This window comes from Salmo salar, chromosome 02 (assembly GCF_965601325.2).
Source record: "Salmo salar chromosome 02, fSalSal1, whole genome shotgun sequence".
NCBI classification, from domain to species: domain Eukaryota; kingdom Metazoa; phylum Chordata; class Actinopteri; order Salmoniformes; family Salmonidae; genus Salmo; species Salmo salar.
The window spans coordinates 93,117,588-93,140,922 of NC_138292.1; the positions used below are offsets into that span (position 1 = coordinate 93,117,588).

The 23,335-nt window shown below is 42.2% G+C and overlaps 1 protein-coding gene across 1 annotated transcript; it reads left to right on the forward strand.

The window, feature by feature from the left end:
* The first annotated feature begins 5,857 nt into the window (after positions 1-5,857).
* LOC145864267 (uncharacterized) lies at positions 5,858-23,048 on the forward strand. Its single transcript, XM_082969702.1, has 6 exons — positions 5,858-6,295; positions 6,424-6,768; positions 6,970-7,239; positions 21,450-21,781; positions 21,950-22,526; positions 22,591-23,048. Exons 1-6 carry the CDS (start codon positions 5,858-5,860, stop codon positions 22,921-22,923), a joined length of 2,295 nt encoding a protein of 764 aa, XP_082825828.1. The 3' UTR covers positions 22,924-23,048.
* The last annotated feature ends 287 nt before the right edge of the window (positions 23,049-23,335 follow it).

Genomic DNA, 23,335 nt, shown 5'->3' on the forward strand with positions numbered 1-23,335 from the left:
GAAGGAATAAATTCAACAATTGAAGGATTGATCAAGACAGGAGTATTGATTGAGATGCCAAGTGTTTGCAATACACCTTTGCTACCTGTGCTTAAAGCCGATGGTAAAAAATGGAGATTGGTACATGACTTAAGGGCTATTAATGATATAGCACAAGATTGTCCAGCGGAAGTTCCCAATCCTCACACGCTGTTGACTAACGTTCCCCCAGATGCCAAATACTTCACCGTGATTGATCTATGTGGAGCATTTTTTTAGTGTCCCCCTGGCGGAGGAATGTAGGTACTTGTTTGCATTTAGGTACAGAGCAAAAAGTCTGTCTTACTCTCGTCTCCCCCAAGGATTTAAAAATAGCCCGCACTTGTTCAATCAAATATTGAGAGCAGATCTAGAAGAATTAATGCTTGACGGCACTCTGATCCAATATGTAGATGACCTGTTAATCTGTGCCTCCACAGTAGAACAGTGCCACTCAGACTCACTAAAAGTACTGCAGCGGTTAGCAGACGGAGGACACAAGGTCTCTAAAACAAAATGACAGTACTGTCAACCCCAGGTTGAGTACTTAGGCAGAACAATAGCCCATGGAACCAAAGCCATAGCTCCAGGACAGCTAGAGGGAATTAGCAAAGCACCATTACCACAAACGGTAGCGCAAATGATGACCTTTTTAGGAATGACAGGACTTAACCTGACTGGACAAAGGAGTATGTAGTCAACACAGCTCCTCTGAGAGAAATAATGAAGGAAGCAGGACAGCTTAATCTAAGAGCACCGCTGGAGTGGAACGCGGATGCTGTAGTTGCGTTTGAAACACTTAAAAAAGAGATGCAGACAGCACCGGCCCTAGCGGCCCCCGACTACACTAAACCATTTTTGTTATACATAGCAAATAGGTGTGACAACTATGCGGCTGCTATTCTCATGCAGGAAACATGTAGTGGTAGGAAGAAACAGCCTATTGCGTGCTACAGTACTAAATTAGATCCAGTAGCCCAAGGCTACCCACCCTGTTATCAGGGATTGGCAGCCTTGCATTAAAGATTTGCCTATCCACAGGGCTTAACCTGTTATGGCTAGGGGGCAGTATTTTCACGGCTGGATAAAAAACGTACCCGATTTAATCTGGTTACTACTCCTGCCCAGTAACTAGAATATGCATATAATTATTGGCTTTGGATAGAAAACACTCCAAAGTTTCTAAAACTGTTTGAATGATGTCTATGAGTATAACAGAACTCAAATGGCAGGTCAAAACCTAAAATTCCTTTACAGGAAGTGGCCTGTCTGACCATTTCTTGAACTTCTTTGCCATCTCTATCTTTTACAAAGGATCTTTGCTCTAACGTGACACTTCCATGGGCGCTCAGAGCCCGGGAAAAACCTGAATGTCGTCATCCCAGCCCCAGGCTGAAACACATTATCGCCTTTCTCAAGTGGCAGATCAAGGGACTGTGGGCTTAGGCGCGTGCCCTGGCCGCCCCCGTCTTTGTGATTTTTCCTCTGTTTGCCGAAAAGGAGATTCCCGGTCGGAATATTATCGCTTTTTTTACGAGATAAATTGCATAAAAATTTATTTTAAACAGCGGTTGACATGCTTCGAAGTACGGTAATGGAATATTTAGAATTTTTTTGTCACGAATTGCGCCATGCGCACGACCCTGATTTACCATTTCGGATAGTGTCTGGGACGCACAAACAAAACGCCGCTATTCGAATATAACGATGGATTATTTTGAACCAAACCAACATTTGTTATTGAAGTAGCAGTCCTGGGAGTGCATTCTGACGAAGACAACAAAAGGTAATCAAACTTTTATAATAGTAAATCTGATATTGGTGAGTGCTAAACTTGCCGGGTGTCTAAATAGCTAGCCCGTGATGGCTGGGCTATGTACTTAGAATATGGCAAAATGTGCTTTCACCAAAAAGCTATTTTAAAATCGGACATATCGAGTGCATAGAGGAGTTCTGTATCTATAATTCTTAAAATAATTGTTATTCTTTTTGTGAACGTTTATCGTGAGTAATTTAGTAAATTGTTAGCAAATTCCCCGGAAGTTTGCGGGAGGTATGCTAGTTCTGAACGTCACATGCTAATGTAAAAAGCTGTTTTTTGATATAAATATGAACTTGATTGAACAAAACATGCATGTATTGTATAACATAATGTCCTAGGTGTGTCATCTGATGAAGATCATCAAAGGTTAGTGCTGCATTTAGCTGTCTTCTGGGTTTTTGTGACATATGCTAGCTTGAAAAATGGGTGTCTGATTATTTCTGGCTTGGTACTCTGCTGACATAATCTAATGTTTTGCTTTCGCTGTAAAGCCTTTTTGAAATCGGACAGTGTGGTTAGATAAAGGAGAGTCTTGTCTTTAAAATGCTGTGAAATAGTCATGTTTGAAAAATTGAAGTTTTTGTATTTTTGAGTAATTTGTAATTCGCGCCACGCCTATCATTGGATATTGGAGCAGGTGTTCCGCTAGCGGAACGTCTAGATGTAAGAGGTTAAAGATTTGCCTATCCACAGGGCTTAACTGGGTAGATGCTTTGCCGCTTGCACTAATGAGCAGTCGCATGGAAACTAACAGAAACACGCACTTGTCACCGCATGAAATGCTTACGGGTCGACCCATGCCTGTGCCATCACTAGGGGGACTGTACAAAGGTCCCTCTTTAGACATACTAGAAACAGAACTAAAATCATATGTAAAGCACCTAACCAAGATACATGAAGTTATATATTCACAGGAGAAAAAGAAGGAACCGGAGTAGAGACCAGAGGGGCCACGCCAGGTAATACCAGGGGACCTGGTCTACATTCGGGTGTTCCGGAGAAAGTGGGATCAACCAAGGAGAGAAGGACCCTACGAGGTGGCCGAAGCAACATCAACAGCCGTCCAGGTGAAAGGAAGCAAGACGTGGTATCATCTCAACCACTGCACCAGAGTCCCAACAGAAAGGAAGAAACAACCGGATAGAAAAGAGGATGCTGATACACCAAACGGGGGCGCGACAGGAGAAGAAGCAGCGGAAGAAATTGTGGCTCCAAAAGGAAGCCAGGAAGCTAACAGGCCAAGTGGAAGCCAAGAAACAACTGATACACCACCAACTGCTCTCAGAAGAAGTAAACGAAGAAACAGGGCGGGAGAAGAAACCTGCCAACCAACAATATTCAAACCTGTGGGACCAGAGACTCCAAGGGGAGGGGGGAAACGATATGCCTGATACTCCTGGTGATATGCCTGCTGTGGCAGATATCTATGGCGAAAGCACAATACAATGGGACCCAGAAGTACACCCCAGAGAATGGGAACAATTCTTCCCTGGAATTAATGACTACCCAGATGGGGAGCCAGGTGGGTCAGAGGAGGGAGATCCACAAGCTAAAGAAGGAAATACCCCTACAGGAGCCACTGAAGAAGGAAATATCCCAACAGAAGCTACTGAAGGAGAGACGAGCCCAACAGGAGCTGCCGAAGGAGAAACTACTCAAACAGCAGGAGGAGAAACTTCCCAATGGAGAAAAGAGGGAGACGTTCGAAGGGCAAGGGACTTTTCCCACAATTGACTTCTCGACACTCACCGGTCCCCTTGATGAACAATTTAATAGGAAAAAAAGAGAGGAACCTGCCGAACAACCGGGTAGGACAAACAAGGTTAGCATTCCAGTCCCACCTCAGATCATAACGGAAACAGGAGAACAAAGATCGGTCACGATATACAGGGTAAAACCCCTACCTGATGTCGCGTACTGTGGATGGACTCATCATCAGACGAAGGGAGAAGTGATTTGGGATCCAAAAGGATGTGACTTAACAATAATCAAAGAAGAAAATGAATGGGTGCTCAGCATAAATAACATTGAACCCGTTGAAGGAGAAGAATTTATAGTTGAACTGGCACGTACAGGACTGACTGAAGGGAGCAGTTCAACCACCATGAAAATCGAATTCACACCGGCACCCAATCTAGAGGTGCTTACAACGACTAGAACCACGACGACTGTGGCAGCTGCTGTACACACCACAGTGCTCACCACCAGAGTACCAACTACTACTCTGGGTGAAAAATCCACTATACCTACAACAAAACCAAAAGCATCAGAAACAGCAGGGTTCTTTACTGACATTTGGAACTTGTTGAGAAAACCCAACAGTCCACCACAAGAGGACGACGCGGATGAAACAGCAAGTATGTTAGAACCAGAACCGCTCAAGGACAAAACATTGGAAGAAGCGGTAAAGAATGATTGGTATAAATGGGCTAGGTATACGGCGGACAGACATAGAATGGACGATTGTATCTTGTGCAGCAAATCACCCTTGTCTGAAGTGTTAATAGTACCTGAACATGCATCATTTGACAGTTGTGCTAATTGGAAAAATGCTAATTGTAAACCGGGAAAGTACCATATTCCTTTGTGACATTGAATGCAGAATGGCCTTGGGTAGTACTAGGGGTAAAACTATGTTAAATGAGACTGTACTGGCTAATAAGGAATGTGCTGCATACAACATTAAAACTGATTTAACTAGACCTCAGATAGAAAAAAGTACTGTGGTTAAGGGAAAATATGAATGTTTCTATAACTATGGTATTGGTGGGATTAACGTAGGAAACACAACTGTTAAATGTGACACTATCTGGGTGTTAGAGATTGCGGGGATTCGCAAATTTGATGAGAAAGGATTAATTACCAATAGGAGGGGTTCGTGTGGCCACATCACTCAGGTTGCACCGTCTCTTACTATGTTAAAAACCCAAGATAGAGGTATTGCTGATAGCTTTTGGATGTGTGGGAAAAACAAACTTCTGAATGTTCTTCCTGAAGAATGGACTGGATTATGTGCTTTAGTCAGAGCAGTCCAACAGGTTACCATCATCAAAACACCACAGGAGGAGCATGTTAAAACAAGAACTAGGAGGGAGTATGAATCAGATCCTAGAGTGTACCTCGATTCAATTGGACAACCCAGAGGTGTGCCCAACGAGTTTAAGGCCAGAGATGAGATTAAATCTGGATTTGAATCTATATTTTTGTGGGTAACACCCAATAACAACTTAGAGTGGATTAATTATATATACTATAACCAACAAAGATGTATTAATTATACTGACTCTGCCTTGACAGCCTTAGGAGAACAGGTAAAGGCCACAAGCCAGATGACATGGCAGAATAGGGAAGCTCTCAACTGGCTATTGGCAGAAAAGGGGGGAGTTTGTGTAATGTATGGAGATGCTTGTTGTACTTTTATTCCCAACAACACTGCACCTAATGGAACATTTTCCCTAGCTATGAATAAACTTAAAGGGTTAAGAGCAGAAGTAAAGGCGAATGCGGGGTTTGATTCTCATGCCTGGGATTGGTTGGACCTGGCTTTGGGAAAATGGGGTGCTATGTTTACTAGGCTGGCCATTATGATGGGTGGAGGTCTAGTAGCATTGGGCATTGTATTTTGCTGTGTGGTGCCTTTGGTTAAATCACTTGTGGTCAAAACCACTGTTAAAAACAGATGGCAGTACATGGAGCAGACCCTAGACCAGTGGTTCTTAACCTGGGTTCGATCGAACCCCAGGGGTTCGGTGAGTCAGTCTCAGGGGTTCGGCGGAGGTCAAGACACACACCCGACTCATATGATTCGTGATGACACGCCCCGCTTGGCCATCATTGGCTACAGGTGATCACGCAACTTCGCTTGGCCTATCTGTGCTGCAGGGAATTTGGCGCGCTCAGTAGTCGAATTGTGACTGTCGTGATGGTACGTCGTGTGATTTCTTTCTTAATATTTTAATCCCTTCATACTAACTATGTCGAGCAAAAAAAGAACGTGGTCGGACGAATATGTACAATATGGATTCACATGTACGTGATGAGAGTCAGCGTCCTAACTGCATGATTTGCAATGCCAAGTTGAGCAATTCTAGTCTAGCACCGGCAAAACTAAGAGAACACTTCCTTAAGCTGCATGGAGATGGACAATACAAGAACACAACGCTCGCTGAATTCAAGGTGAAGAGAGCCAGATTCGATGAAAAGGCTACTCTGCCTGTTCTCGGCTTTGTACCCATCAACAAACCGATCCTCACAGCATCGTACGAAGTTGCTTACCTGATCGCAAAGCAGGGCAAACCACACACCATTGGTGAAACACTCATAAAACCAGCTGTGTTGAAGATGGCGAATATCATGCTGGGAAAAGCGGCTGAAGTTAAGTTATCCCAAATTCCTCTTTCAAATGACACCATTAGCGACAGAATAGAGGACATGAGCAAAGACATCTTGGCTCAAGTAGTTGCAGATCTGATTTCAAGCCCGGCAAAATTCAGCCCACAGACGTTTCCAATCTAAGCCAGCTTGCTGTATTTGTGCGCTATGTGAAAGATGACGTGATAAAGGAAGATTTTTTATTTTGTAAGCCTCTTACGACAACAACTAAGGCAGCCGATGTGAATAAACTTGTGGATGACTTCTTCAAAGACAACAATCTTTCGTGGGATATGGTTTCTGCAGTTTGTTCGGACGGAGCTCCAGTCATGCTGGGAAGAAAGTCTGGTTTTGGTGCGCTAGTGAAAGCCGATGCACCACACATCATTGTTACGCATTGTATTCTGCACAGGCATGCGTTGGCAACAAAAACCTTGCCTCCAAAACTGGCAGAAGTATTAAAAATTGTAGTGGAATGCGTGAACTATGTGCGAAATAGTGCTCTGAGGCACCGCATCTTCAGTGAGCTGTGTAAAGAAATGGGCTCTGAATTCGAGGTACTTCTGTACCATTCTAACGTTCGGTGGTTATCCCGGGGACAGGTGCTGGATCGTGTTTTTGCCGTGCGTGTGGAATTAGCCCTGTTTTTGCAAGAGCACCAACATCGTCATGCAGATTGCTTAAAAAATTCTGAGTTCATTCTCATTTTAGCGTACATGGCTGATATCTTCGCAGCTCTCAATCATCTCAATCAACAGATGCAGGGCGGTGGAGTCAACATCATCGAAGCGGAAGAAAACCTGAAGGCTTTTCAAAAAAAGCTACCGTTATGGAAACGACGAACAGAGAACGATAACTTCGCAAACTTTCCCCTGCTGGACGACTGTGTAAGTAAGATCGAAGATGTATCTGGAATCGGAGACATTTCTGTACCCGCGGAACTGAAGCAAGCAATTGCCACGCACTTAGATGAGCTTGCAAAGTCTCTCGACGGATACTTCCCTACAAGAGAGTCATATCCAGCATGGGTGAGACAGCCGTTCACGTTTAGTGTTGAGACAACAGATGTCAATGATGAATACCTCAATGAAATCATTGAAATTCAGCAGAGCCAGGTTCAACAGCAACTCTTCAGAACAACAACGCTCTCAACGTTTTGGTGTCAACAAATGGTAACGTACCCTGTTATTGCTAAGAAAGCTCTGGAGATTTTCATACCGTTTGTTACAACATATCTTTGCGAGCAATCCTTTTCGAGGATGCTGGACATAAAAACGAAGAAAAGGAACAGACTTTGTTGCGAAAATGACATGAGAGTGGCACTTGCCAAGGTGAAGCCGCGCATTTCTGAACTGGTCTCTGAAAGGCAACAGCAGAAGTCACACTGATTTGCAGTAAATATTCATTATTATGTTTTTGTTTTTGTGTGAAAATCATGTTTTAATGGTTTTGTTCTTTGAACACTGATGTTGATGCACGGTTCATTTTGTGCACCAGTAAAATATATACCTATGTTTTGAATTTTATTTTTCCAATTAAGAAGGGTTCGGTGAATGTGCATATGAAACTGGTGGGGGTCAGTACCTCCAACAAGGTTAAGAACCACTGCCCTAGACATAAGAGGGGGTCAAGAAAGAAGTTTAAGGAACATATACTGGATCCACCTCTCATAATCAATCCTGTCCCTGGTAACCCTGGACATTATACGGACAAGTATGGAAAACCTTGCAATGCTGTTGGAGGACCCCTTGATTGCCCTTTTGGTAATCCTAACTGTCGTCATGGGGTAATTCTTGGGGGAGGTTATGAGTGCCATGATTGGCGTCCTGGTGGGTTTCCTGTGTATGCCAAAGACCCCGATTCGGATGAGATAGTGCTTGTCCATGTACACAAAAAATGTCTGCAACCCAGGCGTTGCAAGTGGTGCTCCCAAGAGGACAATGATGGACATTACCATCATCCTGAACCCTTATTCTGTGCAATGTGTCAAAGAGAGGATTGCCCTATATGTGGAAATAAGGAATGTGCCCCTATGACGTAAATTCTGGTATGACTTTGAACAAACCTTAAGTGTATGTCGTATTTTATGTTTGTTTTATGGTTTTCATACATATATAAATGTATGCATTTTCTTTTAAATTTAAGCCAGTTTTGCCTTCCTAAAATGAGGATCATTTATTACACGCTAGGTAACAGAAGGTATTCCGGTTACAAGTGTCTACGGACCATGCCCTTAATCTTCTAGCAGTAATGAGTGATGTATGCTTAATTTCTGTTAGAAAGGGGTCCGCGAGGAAGAATCGTGTTAGAGTGTCTCAATTTGGAATGTTGTCTGTAACTTTTATTTTTGCTCACTCAGGCCTTGTTCAGATTCATAGTAAGAATATTAACTTTAATTAGGTCTATTATGTTTATTATTCTTTTAAATTCTTGTTATATTCTATACTCTACATAACTGAGATAACCTCAGGCAAGGCTATGTACTACATGCTCATGCTTCTTCATAGTATACTAATTTGTTATGTGTATCCTCATTTACTATTTTAAGCCTGACTGGATCTTTTACTCCTACCCATGTTATTGGATTGGAGATGTTTGGTCCAGTATATGATTATGTTTTATCTGTTCACATTTCGTTCAACACACTTACTATTCTATGTATCTATTATTTTGCTTCCATCCTTATTGTCTCTAGTTTAATCAGGTTTGATGTGGGACTAATTAGTCCCAGAGGAGGGATTTATGTGGGAGACTGCTGAGGGAAAGAAATAGAAATACATTAGCTAGCGAAAGAGGAGACTGGCAGCTGACCCTGAGTGGGGTTAACAGGTGGCCATACATCCCCAAGTAGGAACCACGCAACGGCCAGGCAAGCTGAATGTATGGCCATGACTAAATATATGCCAAGCGTAAGCATGCAAAGCACGCCTTATTTTCATATCCATATGAGGAGAATCTAGCCACCAAAATGTTAGAGCTAAAAGCAGATGAGGGCGTTATCCATTGGGTTGAAAGAAAATGGTGGCAGAACGCATGGTTTTACTTCATTTACATAAAGGGTGGACCTATGTATTGTATGTGCATAAAAGCAGAGCCGGGGCCTAAGGAAGGGAGTCGTTGTTCCGCGGACCGGCTCGGCTTTACTACTCTGTATTAAAGTCTATATTAAATGTACAAGTTCTTGTAAGAAGTGTTATTCTTAAGACAATTTTCCACCACACTAGCAGGCTGGTTAAGTTAGCATTAGCCTAGCTAACTTCGCCGACCATGCGGTCACTGAGCTACTCTCCTACTAAAGAAGATGAGGACATCACAGTGAAACAATATGTAGAGGGTGAGGCCGTTACTGTGAAAGAAGAAAAAGACTCGTTCAGAGTGAAAGAGGAGGAGGATGTCACAGTAAAACAAGAAGTAGAGGGTGAGGCCGTTACTGTGAAAGAAGAAAAAGACTCGTTCAGAGTGAAAGAGGAGGAGGATGTCACAGTAAAACAAGAAGTAGAGGGTGAGGCCGTTACTGTGAAAGAAGAAAAAGACTCGTTCAGAGTGAAAGAGGAGGAGGATGCAGTTTATGGAGTGAAAGATGAGGAGGAGATGACTGTTACGTCGATAAAGGAGGAGGAAGAAACTGGATTTCTGGGCCCGGTTTTCCAAACGCAACTTAAGGCATCCAATGGTTCTAACGGTGAACTTAGCCATAAGATGGTTTTGAGAAACCGTTCCCCGATTAACACTAGTAAGTACTGTCTTAACAGAGGCACAAACTCTGCAGTTGTTGAACTGATGTTTGGTGTTAAAGGGGAAATATAAAATTTCTACATCCATATTTGGACTTTTAAATTATTTATATATAGCCATTGATTCTTGAAGAATATAACACATGCCTCATGAGCTTAGTTTACCCCATCAGATCCCCAAATAAGCTTTTTTTTACTCCAACATCTAGAAACAATGTAAATCAACACTGTACAGCCTCAACATGGTTAAAACTGTAATGTTGATATCATGGATGGTCAGTCATTGCATCCATAGGTCTGTCTATGCATTTGAAAGTAGTTACATTTCTCCAAACCCATCATCTTATTACCAAAACAGTGTTTGAACCGCAGATTGGTTGAGTGATTGCTGTGTGAGTTTTTTTAAACAGCAACAAAATGGCTGCCTAGAGGCTTGGTTTGGTAAACAGCTGAGGGATGGGGGAAGGAGAAATGTAATCACTCTCAAATTGAAAGAGAAAGCTATTGTAGCAACCTTCAGGCTATCCCCTGAATTCACTACACTATGAATACAAAGACTGGCTGTCCATGATGTCATAATGATAGTTTAACCAGGTTTCTAGGCTAAATAGTATATTCTAGAATTCATCCATGATGTCATAATGATAGTTTAACCCGGTTTCTAGGCTTTATAGTATATTCTAGAATTCATCCATGATGTCATAATGATAGTTTAACCAGGTTTCTAGACTATATAGTATATTCTAGAATTACCAGTGTAGATTTCCTGTGGGGGTCAAATTATTACAGCTGTTGATAAGTCATTGTATAATATTCAGCCAATTTTTTCATGCCATTACATAAAAGGCGAAACATTCCTAGATTCAATTACATTCATGAATTGGTTTGAAACCTTTGTTTTAAACCCTTCTCAAAGTTGGTGCCTTGACGGATTTGTGAAAAACGGTTTGTCAAAAAACACTTATTTATATGTTACCTTTATTTAACCTGTCTGGGCAACGTGGGACATTTGCGTCCCACCCTAGTCAACACCCAGTGGAATCGTGTCGCGCGAAATACAAATACCTCATAAATGCTATCACTTCAATTTCTCAAATATATGACTATTTTACACCATTTTATAGATACACCTCTCCTGAATCGAACCACGTTGTCCGATTTCAAAAAGGCTTTACAGCAAAAGCAAAACAGATTATGTTAGGAGAGTACCCTGCCAAAAATAATCACACTGCCATTTTCAAAGCAACTAGCATGCATCACAAATACCCCAAAACACAGCTAAATGCAGCGCTAACCTTTGACAATCTTCATCAGATGACACTCCTAGGACATCATGTTACACAATATATGCATTTTTTGTTCGATAAAGTTCATATTTATATATAAAAACAGCATTTTACATCGGCGCGTGACGTTCAGAAAATATTTTCCCTCAAATGCTTCCGGTGAATCAAATATAATATTGTCATTCAAAGAATTATAGATTAACATCTCGTGAATGCAACCGCATTGCCAGATTTAAAAATAACTTTACTGGGAAATCACACTTTGCAATAAACGAGGTGCTATGCTCAGAAAAATAGGCTAGGCGATACAGGTTAGCGCCATCTTGGACTCATCTAAAATCAAATATACTATTGTAAATATTCACTTACCTTTGATTATCTTCATCAGAAGGCACTTCCAGGAATCCCAGGTCCACAACAAATGTAGTTTTGTTCGAAAAAGTTGTTAATTTATGTCCCAATAGCTTGTTAGCGCGTTCGGAAGGCTACTCATAATTTACGAAGCGCGCGGGACTTGTCCTCACGAATGTGCAAAAAAAAATGTATTTACGTTCGTTCAAACATGTCAAACGTTGTATAACATAAATCTTTAGGGCCTTTTTCAATCAGAACTTCAAAAATATTCAAGGCGGACGATTGCATTGTCTTACTAAACGTTTCGGAGCGAGAGAGTACCCACGGGCACGCGCATCATAGTAGTAATGGCCCTCCCTCTATGACAAACTTTCCAGGCCTCTCGTTCGGTCAGTTTTTACCGGAGAAGACTCAAACCACTTTGTAAAGACTGTTGACATCTAGTGGAAGCCTTAGGAAGTGCTAAATGAATCCTAACTCACAGTGTGTTTCATAGGCAAAGGGTTGAAAGTGATTCCACAAATCAGATTTCCACTTCCTGTTAGGGTTTGTCTCAGGGTTTTGACTGCCATATGAGTTCTGTTATACTCACAGACACCATTCAAACAGTTTTAGAAACTTCAGTGTTTTCTATCCAAATCTACTAATTATCTGCATATTCTTGTTTGTGGGTAAGAGTAGTAACCAGTTTAAATCGGGTACGTTTTTTATCCGGCCGTGAAAATACTGCCCCCTATCCCCAACAAGTTAACTGGGCAAGTCAGTTAAGAACAAATTCTTATTTCCAATGATGGCCTACCCCGGACAACGCTGGGCCAATTGTGCACCACCCTATGGGACTCCCAATCACGGCCGGTTGTGATACAGCCTGTAGTGACGCCTCAAGCACTGAGATGCAGTGTCTTAGACCGCTGTGCCACTCGGGAGCCCCAAAATCATGTTCTAGTGCTGTCCCCAACTAAAATATCTCTTGGTCAACCAAGAGTCATCTGTTCTTTCTACCAATCGCTCCATGTGTTTTAATAAAATCAACTATATGTACATAACTTGTCTGATGCTGTAAGCATGCTGTTTGATTAAATAATTACAGATACACAAGTTACTCGAGGGAGCCAGTCACCAATTTAACCAAGAAAAACTCTTCCCTCCTCCTCCCCCCGCTGCTGCTGGACTTCGTAAATTCTGCCGTTTTGCTCCTGAAGTTTTTTTCAGTAATTGACTACACCAGAGGTCGTAAAACTTTTCCATTTAGAGTGACAATGTATCTTACCATTTCTACCGATCTGCGTGCCAGTTATGATTTTCATATGCATATTTTACTGGAACAGTTTAATTCATAATAGTATCTCAAAATCATTGTCTGTGATTAATCTACATTCTATCTAAATCTAAATGAAAATTATACAAATCTAAAAGTAACTTTTATTGCCATTGCCAACTATGTAAAAATAAACTTGAAACATTGTATCAACTATCAATTGGGTCCTCCGAAACTTGTGATAGCAAGCTTGCAACATTGTATAAAATATTCTCGGCCCTCAGTTTCCCGCGCCAGTGAGTTCAGGACAGACACAGCTGTCGGCTATTTGTGCAAAGGAAAAGAAGTAATCAGGTATTTTATGACATTTCCACTGGATCAGAGCATTACATTTTTCCCTTTCATGCCGAGTGGAAATATTTTACGAAAATACTTAGAGGAACTATTGTCGTACGCAATTGATTTTGATTAGACTTTGTTTACTTGCTGTTTGAGGTGAAGGAAAAATTACTTTGAGAAGCTCCACAACTCATTAGTGGTGGTGCATTAAGACAATCAGAAATACTATCAGACATCCCCAAATGGGCACATTTATAGGCCTACATTTGCGTGCAGGCCAGGTAGACTAGTCCTACTTCTATATGCGTAATTAGGTGTGCGTCCTTACTCAACATTGACAGGAGTGTTTCAAGCAAAGACAATTAATAAATTGCGTGGTCGGGTCTGGGTGGTCTGCCAGGGGCCGTTTCATTTAGTGTCCGTTTGGGTCGGCATGGGAATTGATTGTCTATAGTATGTTGTACCGAAGTTGACCGACTGAAAGGGAACAGTAGTTATAGTCATAACGTTACGCTTGTCATATGATGAACTTCAACTTAAATACTGGATGTTGCTGTCGGACAGTTTTTTTTTTAAATTCTGAAATGCACTCGAATTATTTATCATTTAGTGGCTCCTTATGTTATGCTGGGAAAACAGTTTTCGTGGACACAGAAACACTGAATAATTTCAGAGTTTGCTAAATCCAATGGTTTTTAACTGAGATTCATCTTGTAATCCTAGATGGCGTGTTGTAAATGTTATGTTTTTTTCGTCTTTTTTAAAATATATTGCAATATATTTCAATCTTTTTTTCCATTTTTAAATTAAATATACCTTCCGGCAACCCGCCTCACCCATTATGATACGGATCTGCTATTTTTTAGGCCTTATAGCTAGAACCTCCATCAGCAGCTAACCAGCTAATTAGCTGGCAGCTATTTAGTCATTGTTAACCACTGCTAGATGTCTTTACCTTTTTAGCTCAGACACCAGCCGCTTTTAGCCTGGATAATACCTGCCAGTCTGCACAGCGCGATATCAACCCTGAGCATATCGAACTGTTTTTCTCCACTACATCACCGTATTCCTGCCGTAAGCTCTGGACCATTACACCGGATAATCGCAGCTAGCTAGCTGCTACTGAGTGACCTAGCCTCAAAGCTAGCCTTGAGCCAGGCCCATCTCCCGGCCTGCTCAGTGGACCCTAGGATCACTCAGCTACACAGCTGACGCCTCCCGGACTCTTCACTAAGACGACTAGAAGCCACTACATCACCGGATTCCTGCCGTAAGCTCTGGACCTTTGCACCGGAGTGGCTATAGTGGCTAACGCCCTTGTCCCGAAGCTAGCACCAGTTAGCCTCGAGCCGGGTGTATCTCCCGGCTAGCAAACAAAATTACTCCAGCTACAATACCTCTTTTGCCAATTGGCCTGGACCCTTTGTCGACACAGAGCCCCGCCGATCCATCACGACTGGTCTGTCGACGCAATTCCGTCTGATGTGCCTTCAACTGGCCTTTGCCAGATGTCGGTGATGCCCTTGTCCCGAAGCTAGCACCAGTTAGCCTCGAGCCAGGCGCATCTCCCGGCTAGCGTAGTAATGACTACCTAACGGCTTCCCTGGTTCATATATTCCTGTTCACTGGACCCTATGATCACTTGGCTACATAGCTGATGCCTGCTGGACTGTTCATTAATCACGGTACTCTGTTTTGTTTATCTGTTGGCCCCAGCCTCAAACTCAGGCCCTGTGTGTAGTTAACTGACCCTCTACCCATTCATCACCACTTTACCTGTTGTTGTTGTCTTACCCGTTGTTGTCTTAGCTAGCTCTCCCAATCAACACCTGTGATTGCTTTTTGCCTCGCTTTATGTCTCTCTAATGTCAATATGCCTTGTATACTGTTGTTTAGGGTAGTTATCATTGTTTTATTTTACTGCGGAGCCCCTAGTCCCACTCAACATGCCTCAGAGAACTCTTTTGTCCCACCTCCCACACATGCGGTGACCTCACCTAGCATAACTGGTGCCTCCAGAGATGCAACCTCTCTTATCGTCACTCAACGCCTAGGTTTACCTCCACTGTACCCGCACCCTACCATACCCCTGTCTGTACATTAGGCCTTGAATCTATACTACCCAGAATTCTGCTCCTTTTATTTTCTGTTCACAACGCACTAGACGAGCAGTTCTGATATCCTTTAGCCGTACCCTCATCCTACTCCTCTGTTCCTCGGGTGATGTAGAGCTTAACCCAGGCCCTGTGTGTCCCCAGGCGCTCTCATTTGTTGACTTCTGTAACCGTAAAAGCCTTGGTTTCATGCATGTTAACATCAGAAGCCTCCTCCCTAAGTTTGTTTGACTCACTGCTTTAGCACACTCCGCCAACCTTGATGTCCTTGCCGTGTCTGAATCCTGGCTTTGGAAGGCCACCAAAATTCTGAAATTTCCATCCCCAACTACAACATTTTCCGTCAAGATAGAACTGCCAAAGGGGGAGGAGTTGCAATCTACTGCAGAGATGGCTTGCAAAGTTCTGTCATACTTTCCAGGTCTATGCCCAAACAGTTCGAGCTTCTAATTTAAAAAATGAATCTCTCCAGAAACAAGTCTCTCACTGTTGCCAGCTGTTATAGACCCACCTCAGCTCCCAGCTGTGCCCTGGACACCATATGTGAATCGATTGCCCCCCATCTATCTTCAGAGTTCGTTCTGTTAGGTGACCTAAACTGGGATGTGTTTAACACCCCGGGCGTCCTACAATCCAAGCTAGATGGGCACCCTCATAGATATTATCCTGACCAACTTGCCCTCCAAATACACCTCTGCTGTTTTCAATCAGGATCTCAGCGATCACTGCCTCATTGCCTGCATCTGTTATGTGTTCGTGGTCAAACGACCACCCCTCATCACTGTTAAACACTCCTGCGAGCAGGCCTTTCTAATCGACCTTGCCCGGGTATCCTGGAAGGACATTGACCTCATCCCATCAGTATAGGATGCCTGGTTGTTCTTTAAAAGTAATTTCCTAAATAAGGATTTTCTTAAATTAGCATGCCCCTTTAAAAAAATTATAACTAAGAACAGATATAGCCCTTGGTTCACTCCAGACCTGACTGCCCTCGACCATTACAAAAACATCCTCTGGTGTACTGCACTAGCATCGAATAGTCCCCGCGATATGCAACTTTTCAGAGAAGTCCGGAACCAATACACACAGTCAGTTAGGAAAGCAAAGGCTTTTTCAAACAGAAATGTGCATCCCGTAGCTCTAACTCCAAAAAGTTTTGGGACACTGTAAAGTCCATGGAGACTAAGAGCACCTCCTCCCAGCTGCCAATCTGCACTGAGGCTAGGAAACACTGTCACCACCGATAAATCCACAATAATGGAGAATTTCAATAAGCTTTTCTCTACGGCTGGAGATGCTTTCCTCCTGGCTACCCCAACCCCGGCCAACAGCTCCGCACCCCCCGAAGCTACTTGCCCAAGCCTCCCCAGCTTCTCCTTCATCAAAATCCAGATAGGTGATGTTCTGAAAGAGCTGTAAAACCTGGACCCGTACAAATCAGCTGGGCTAGACAAGCTGGACCCTCTTTCTAAAATTATCTGCCGCCATTGTTGCAACCCCTATTACTAGACTGTTCAACCTTTCTTTCGTATAGTTCGAGATTCCTAAAAATCAGAAAGCTTCCGTGGTCAACCCCCTCTTCAAAGGGGGTGACACTCTAGACCCAAACTGTTACAGACCTATATCCATCCTGTCCTGCCTTTCTAAAGTCTTCGAAAGCCAAGTTAATAAACAGATCACTGATTATTTCGAATCCCACCGTACCTTCTCCGCTGTGCAATCCGGTTTCCGAACTGATCATTGTTGCACCTCATCCACGCTCAAGGTACTAAATGATATCATAACCGCGATCGTTAAAAGACAGTACTGTGCAGCCGTCTTCATTGACCTGGCCTGTTGTCCGAACCTCTGGCAGTCTCTATGGGGGTACCACAGGATTCAAATCTCGGGCCGACTCTTTTCTCTGCATATATCAGCGATGTCGCTCTTGCTGCGGGTGATTCCTTGATTCACCTCTCCGCAGACGACACCATTCTGTATACATCTGGCCCTTCTTTGGAGACTGTGTTAACCTCTTGCTTCGAGATAGGATCCCGTTAACGGGATTGTTTGACAAAATAGCATGGCGTGAAATTTTAAAACAACAAAATTCTAATAATTTCAATTTTTTAAAACATACAACTATTTTACACCATTTTAAAGATACACTTCTCGTTAATGCAACCACATTGTTCGATTTCAAAAAGGCTTTACAGCGAAAGCAATACATTACATTATGATAGGACACCACCAAAACAAGAAAAGCCACACAGCCATTTTCCTAGCAAGGAGATGCGTCACAAAACCCCGAAATACAGCTAAAATTAAGCACTAACCTTTGACGATCTTCATCAGATGACACTCATAGGACATCATGTTACAAAATACATGTATGTTTTGTTCGATCAAGTCATATTTATATCCAAAAACAGCATTTTACATTGGCCCGTGATGTTCAGAAAATGTTCACACACAATGTGCACACATATTACAGAAATACTCATCATAAACGTTGACAAATTACATAACAATTATTTAAAGAATTATAGATATACTACTTTTAATGCAACCGCTGTGTCAGATTTCAAAACAACTTTACGGGGAAAGCACATTGTTCAATATTCTGAGTACAGAGCCATCAAAGCAAGCTATACAGTTACCCGCCAAGTCATGGTGTCTGCAAAACTCCAAAATAGTGTTATAAATCTTTCCTTAGAAAATAAAGGAAAGCCGCACACTCTAAGAGCTCAGATGCAAAAATTTAATAACCAACGTTTCGACAGCAAAGCTGTCTTCATCAGGGTATCATCAAACACTGCGAGATGAGTCATTTATATAGTGTCAAGAGACACACAGGTGTTTGTAATCATGGCCAAGTATGGCCTAATATCATTGGTTAACTCAAATATTTAAAAAAATGGCATACAAAGAACATACAAATGGATAGCATACGATCATAGCATTTGTAGTCTAAAATGTATCTAACAAACAATTACAATGGCAAAATCACAATTATCACAAGAATGGCTTCAGATCAAAGTCTATGTTGAGACCGAAGGGAGCAAGGGTCTTTAAATTAAATCTTTCCTTACCTTTGCTGATCTTCAGCAGAATGCACTCGAAGGATTCCCACTTCCACAAGAAATGTTCATTTGTTCGATAAAGTCCATAATTTATGTCCAAATACCTCCGTTTTGTTGGCGCGTCCAGAACACTATTCCAAAGGCACGAGACGGGGGCGCAAATAAATAGACGAAAAGCTCAAAAGTTCCATTACAGTTTGTAGAAACATGTCAAACGATGTTTACAATCAATCTTTGGGGTATTTTTAATGTAAAAATGCGATAATTTTCCAACCGGACAATAGCGTATTCATTCCAGAAGGAAAAGAAGGAAAGGCGCGCATCACCAAGTCCCATGTCCTCAGACAGGCCACTCATTGACTGAGCTCCTGTTTTCTGCCTAGTAACAGGAGAAGGATGAAACCCCCCTGCAGGCCCCCCTGTGGCTCAGTTGGTAGAGCATGGTGTTTGCAATGCCAGCATGGTGTGTGCAACGCCAGGGTTGTGGGTTCGATTCCCACGGGGGGCCAGTACAATTTTTTTTAATGTATTCACTACTGTAAGTCGCTCTGGATAAGAGCGTCTGCTAAATGACTAAAATGTAAATGTAAATGTAAACCAGTTTCTAAAGACTGTTGACAGCCAATGGAAGCCTTAGGAAGTGCAACATGACCCCTTAGACACTGTAGTTTTGATAGGAATTCAAAAGAAAAACTACAATTCTCAGATTTCCCACCTCCTGTTTGAATTTTTCTCAGGTTTTAGTAGATACAGTATGTAGATACAGTATGAGTTCTGTTATACTCACAGACATCATTCAAACAGTTTTAGAAACTTCAGAGTGTTTTCTATCCAAATCTACTAATAGTATGCATATCCTACCTTCTGAGTCTGAGTAGGAGGCAGTTTAATTTGGGTACGTTTTTCATCCGAACGTGAAAATACTGCCCCCTATCCCTAAGAGGTTTTAACAAACCTCCAAACGAGATTCAATGCAATACAGCACTCTTTCGGTGGCCTCCAACTGCTATTAAATGCTAGTAAAACAAAATGCATGCTCTTCAACCGATCGCTGCCCGTACCAACCCGCCCGACTAGCATCACTACTCTGGACGGTTCTGACCTAGAATATGTGGACAACTACAAATACCTAGGTGTCTGGTTAGACTGTAAACTCTCCTTCCAGACTCATATTAAGCATCTCCAATCCAAAATTAAATCTAGAATCGGCTTCCTATTTCACAACAAACCCTCCTTCACTCACGCTGCCAAACATACCCTCGTAAAACTGACTATCCTACCCATCCTTGACTTCGGTGATGTCAGTTTCAAAATAGCCTCCAACACTCCAATCAGCAAACTGGATGCAGTCTATCACAGTGCCAACCGTTTTGTCACCAAAGCCCCATATAGCACCCACCACTGCGACCTGTATGCTCTCGTCGGCTGGCCCTCGCTACATATTCGTCGCCAAACCCACTGGCTCCAGGTCATCTACAAGTCTTTGCTAAGGTCGCCTTAACTCAGCTCACTGGTCACCATAGCAACACCCATCCATAGCATGCACTCCAGGAGGTATATCTCACTGGTCATCCCCAAAGCCAACACCTATTTTGGCTGACTTTCCTTCCAGTTCTCTGCTGCCAATCACTGGAACGAATTGCAAAAATTGCTGACTTTGGAGACTTATATCTCCCTCACTAACTTTAAGCATCAGCTATCTGAGCAGCTTACCGATCGCTGCAGCTGTACACAGCCCATCTGTAAATAGCCCATCCAACTGCCTACCTCATCCCCATGTTTTTATATACTTCTTTTGCTCTTTTCCACCCCAGTATCTCTACTTGCACATCATCATCTGCACATCCATCACTCCAGTGTTAATTTGCTACATTGTAATTACTTTGCTACTATGGCCTATTTATTGCCTTACCTCCTTACTCCATTTGCACACACTGTATATAGATTTTTCTATTGTGTTATTGACTGTACATTTGTTTATCCCACGTGTAACTCTGTGTTTGTGTCGCACTGCTTTGCTTTATCTTGGCCAGTTCACAGTTGTAAATGAGAACTTGTTCTCAACTGGCCTACCTGGTTAAGTAAATAACTGAAATCTTAACTTTATTGACAACACCCAAATGGATACTGTCATTAACGCGGTTCTTCAATAATTACACATAATTCTTAATGCTTTAGCAAACATATTAAACAGGACATTCAAATATCCTTACAATTATAATCCAAGGTAGTGTGAAATGCACTCATAAGCAACCTGGTAATGGAGGTTACTCCCCTGAGTTTCCCCCATTCACATTCAGAATACATTGTGAAAAACTAAAATCTTTGCTCACCATTTTTGCTCCAGGCAGATATAGTACATCCATAACTATCGCTTTCCTCATTAGCAGGGAGGAGTTTCTGCAATCAAATTGCCCTCGTGCTGCAATTTTAGCAAATACAGAAAGGGGCCTATATTGGAGACCAAAAGTTGTCTGGCACACTGCTTAGAGTTTCAACAACATGAATATCTTATTTCTAGCCTACAATCATCGATGTTACTACTAATGTGAAAACAAGACAAAATATGACTATTCTTGATCATTTTAAGGCAAATGTCAAATTTTTACATTCATTACAGATGTCAGTTGTTGTACAACATCATGGCTACGCTGTTGGCATCACCTTTTAAAATTTAAAATCACACGAGAGAATACACACGGGGGAGAAACCTTATAGCTGTGCTCAATGTGGGAAGAGATGCACCCAGTCAACAGACCTTAAAAAACATGAGAGAATACATACAGGAGAGAAACCTTATAGGTGTGATCATTGTGGGAAGAGTTTTGTTCATTCTGGGAAGCTGACTGTACAAAGGAGAATACACACAGAGAAGCCTTATACCTGTGATCAGTGTGGGAAGACATTTGTTCAATCTCACCAGCTGACATTACACCAGAGAATACACACAGGAGAGAAACCCTATTGCTGTGATCAATGTGGGAAGAGTTTTACAAGATCTTGCGAACTGACATTACACCGGAGAATACACACAGGAGAGAAACCTTATAGCTGTGGTCAATGTGGGAAGACATTTGTTCAATCTCACCAGCTGACATTACACCAGAGAACACACACAGGAGAGAAACCTTTTAGCTGTGATCAATGTGGGAAGAGTTTTGCTGCATCTAGCAATCTGACTCTACACCAGAGAATACACACAGGAGAGAAACCCTATTGCTGTGATCAATGTGGGAAGAGTTTTACAAGATCTAGCAAACTGACATTACACCAGAGAATACACACAGGAGAGAAACCTTTTAGCTGTGATCAATGTGGGAAGAGTTTTGCTGCATCTAGCAATCTGACTCTACACCAGAGAATACACACAGGAGAGAAATCTTATAGCTGTGATCAATGTGGGAAGAGTTTTGGTCGATTTGGGCAGCTGACTGTACACCAGCGAACACACACAGGAGACAAATCTTATAGCTGTGATCAATGTGGGAAGACATTTGTTCAATCTCACCAGCTGACATTACACCAGAGAACACACACAGGAGAGAAACCTTTTATCTGTGATCAATGTGGGAAGAGTTTTGCTGCATCTAGCAATCTGACTCTACACCAGAGAATACACACAGGAGAGAAACCCAATAGCTGTGATCAATGTGGGAAGAGTTTTGGTCAATTTGGGCAGCTGACTGTACACCAGAGAATACACACAGGAGAGAAGCCTTATAGCTGTGATCAATGTGGGAAGAGTTTTGCTGCATCTAGCAATCTGACTCTACACCAGAGAATACACACAGGAGAGAAACCCTATTGCTGTGATCAATGTGGGAAGAGTTTTACAGAATCTGGCAGTCTGACAAGACACCAGAGAATACACACAGGAAAGAAGCCTTATAGCTGTGATCAATGTGGGAAGAGTTTTTCTGCATCTAGCAATCTGACTCAACACCAGAGAATACACACAGGAGAGAAACCCTATTGCTGTGATCAATGTGGGAAGAGTTTTTCTGCATCTAGCAATCTGACTCAACACCAGAGAATACACACAGGAGAGAAACCCTATTGCTGTGATCAATGTGGGAAGAGTTTTATAAGATCTAGCAAACTGACATTACACCAGAGACTACACACAGGAGAGAAACCTTTTAGCTGTGATCAATGTGGGAAGAGTTTTGTTCATTCTGGGAGTCTGACTGTACACAGGAGAGAACCCCTATTGCTGTGATCAATGTGGGAAGAGTTTTATAAGATCTAGCAAACTGACATTACACCAGAGAATACACACAGGGGAGAAGCCTTATACATGTGATCAGTGTGGGAAGAGTTTTGCTGCATCTAGCAATCTGACTCTACACCAGAGAATACACACAGGAGAGAAACCTTATAGCTGTGATCAATGTGGGAAGAGTTTTGTTCATTCTGGGAATCTGACTGTACACCAGAGAATACACACAGGAGAGAAATCTTATAGCTGTGATCAATGTGGGAAGAGTTTTGTTCATTCTGGGAATCTGACTGTACACAAGAGAACACATAGAGGAGAGAAACCTCTTAGCTCTGCCCAGAGATAATCTGATAAAAGATCTCTGATCAAATATCAGAAAATACATGGAGTTGTTTCATGATATCAATAAATAAACTTCACAATGTAGAATGTTAACACATTGTAGTAGGACAATGTAGACACCTAAATGTTTGCCCCTTCATCAATTGATTTCAACATGATATGGATATTAGCCTTGGGGAAAATCCAGGCTCTGAAAGGGTTGTTACACTTACCACGTTGGTGACCCACTTGAATCAAAATGCAACACTTCAAAATGTAGCTAGCTGCTTTCTACAAGTTGTCCTCTAACAAATGATGTACACATTATTCCCAGATTCCGTGTGCTTTTTGAGCTGTTAGTTTTAACAGGACGTGCAACTTCATCTCCCTCCTGTCACACAAATTATTTTAGCATGATATCGATGAGTTAGTGTTGT

What these genes read in the sequence shown, in the direction of transcription:
- LOC145864267 (XM_082969702.1), top strand. Translation starts at nt 5,858, where the DNA reads ATGGATTCACATGTACGTGATGAGAGTCAGCGTCCTAACTGCATGATT. An exon ending in GCAAAGACATCTTGGCTCAA is followed by an intron (nt 6,296 to 6,423) that starts GTAGTTGCAGAT and finishes TTATTTTGTAAG; the next exon opens with CCTCTTACGACAACAACTAA. An exon ending in AAATGGGCTCTGAATTCGAG is followed by an intron (nt 6,769 to 6,969) that starts GTACTTCTGTAC and finishes CTCAATCAACAG; the next exon opens with ATGCAGGGCGGTGGAGTCAA.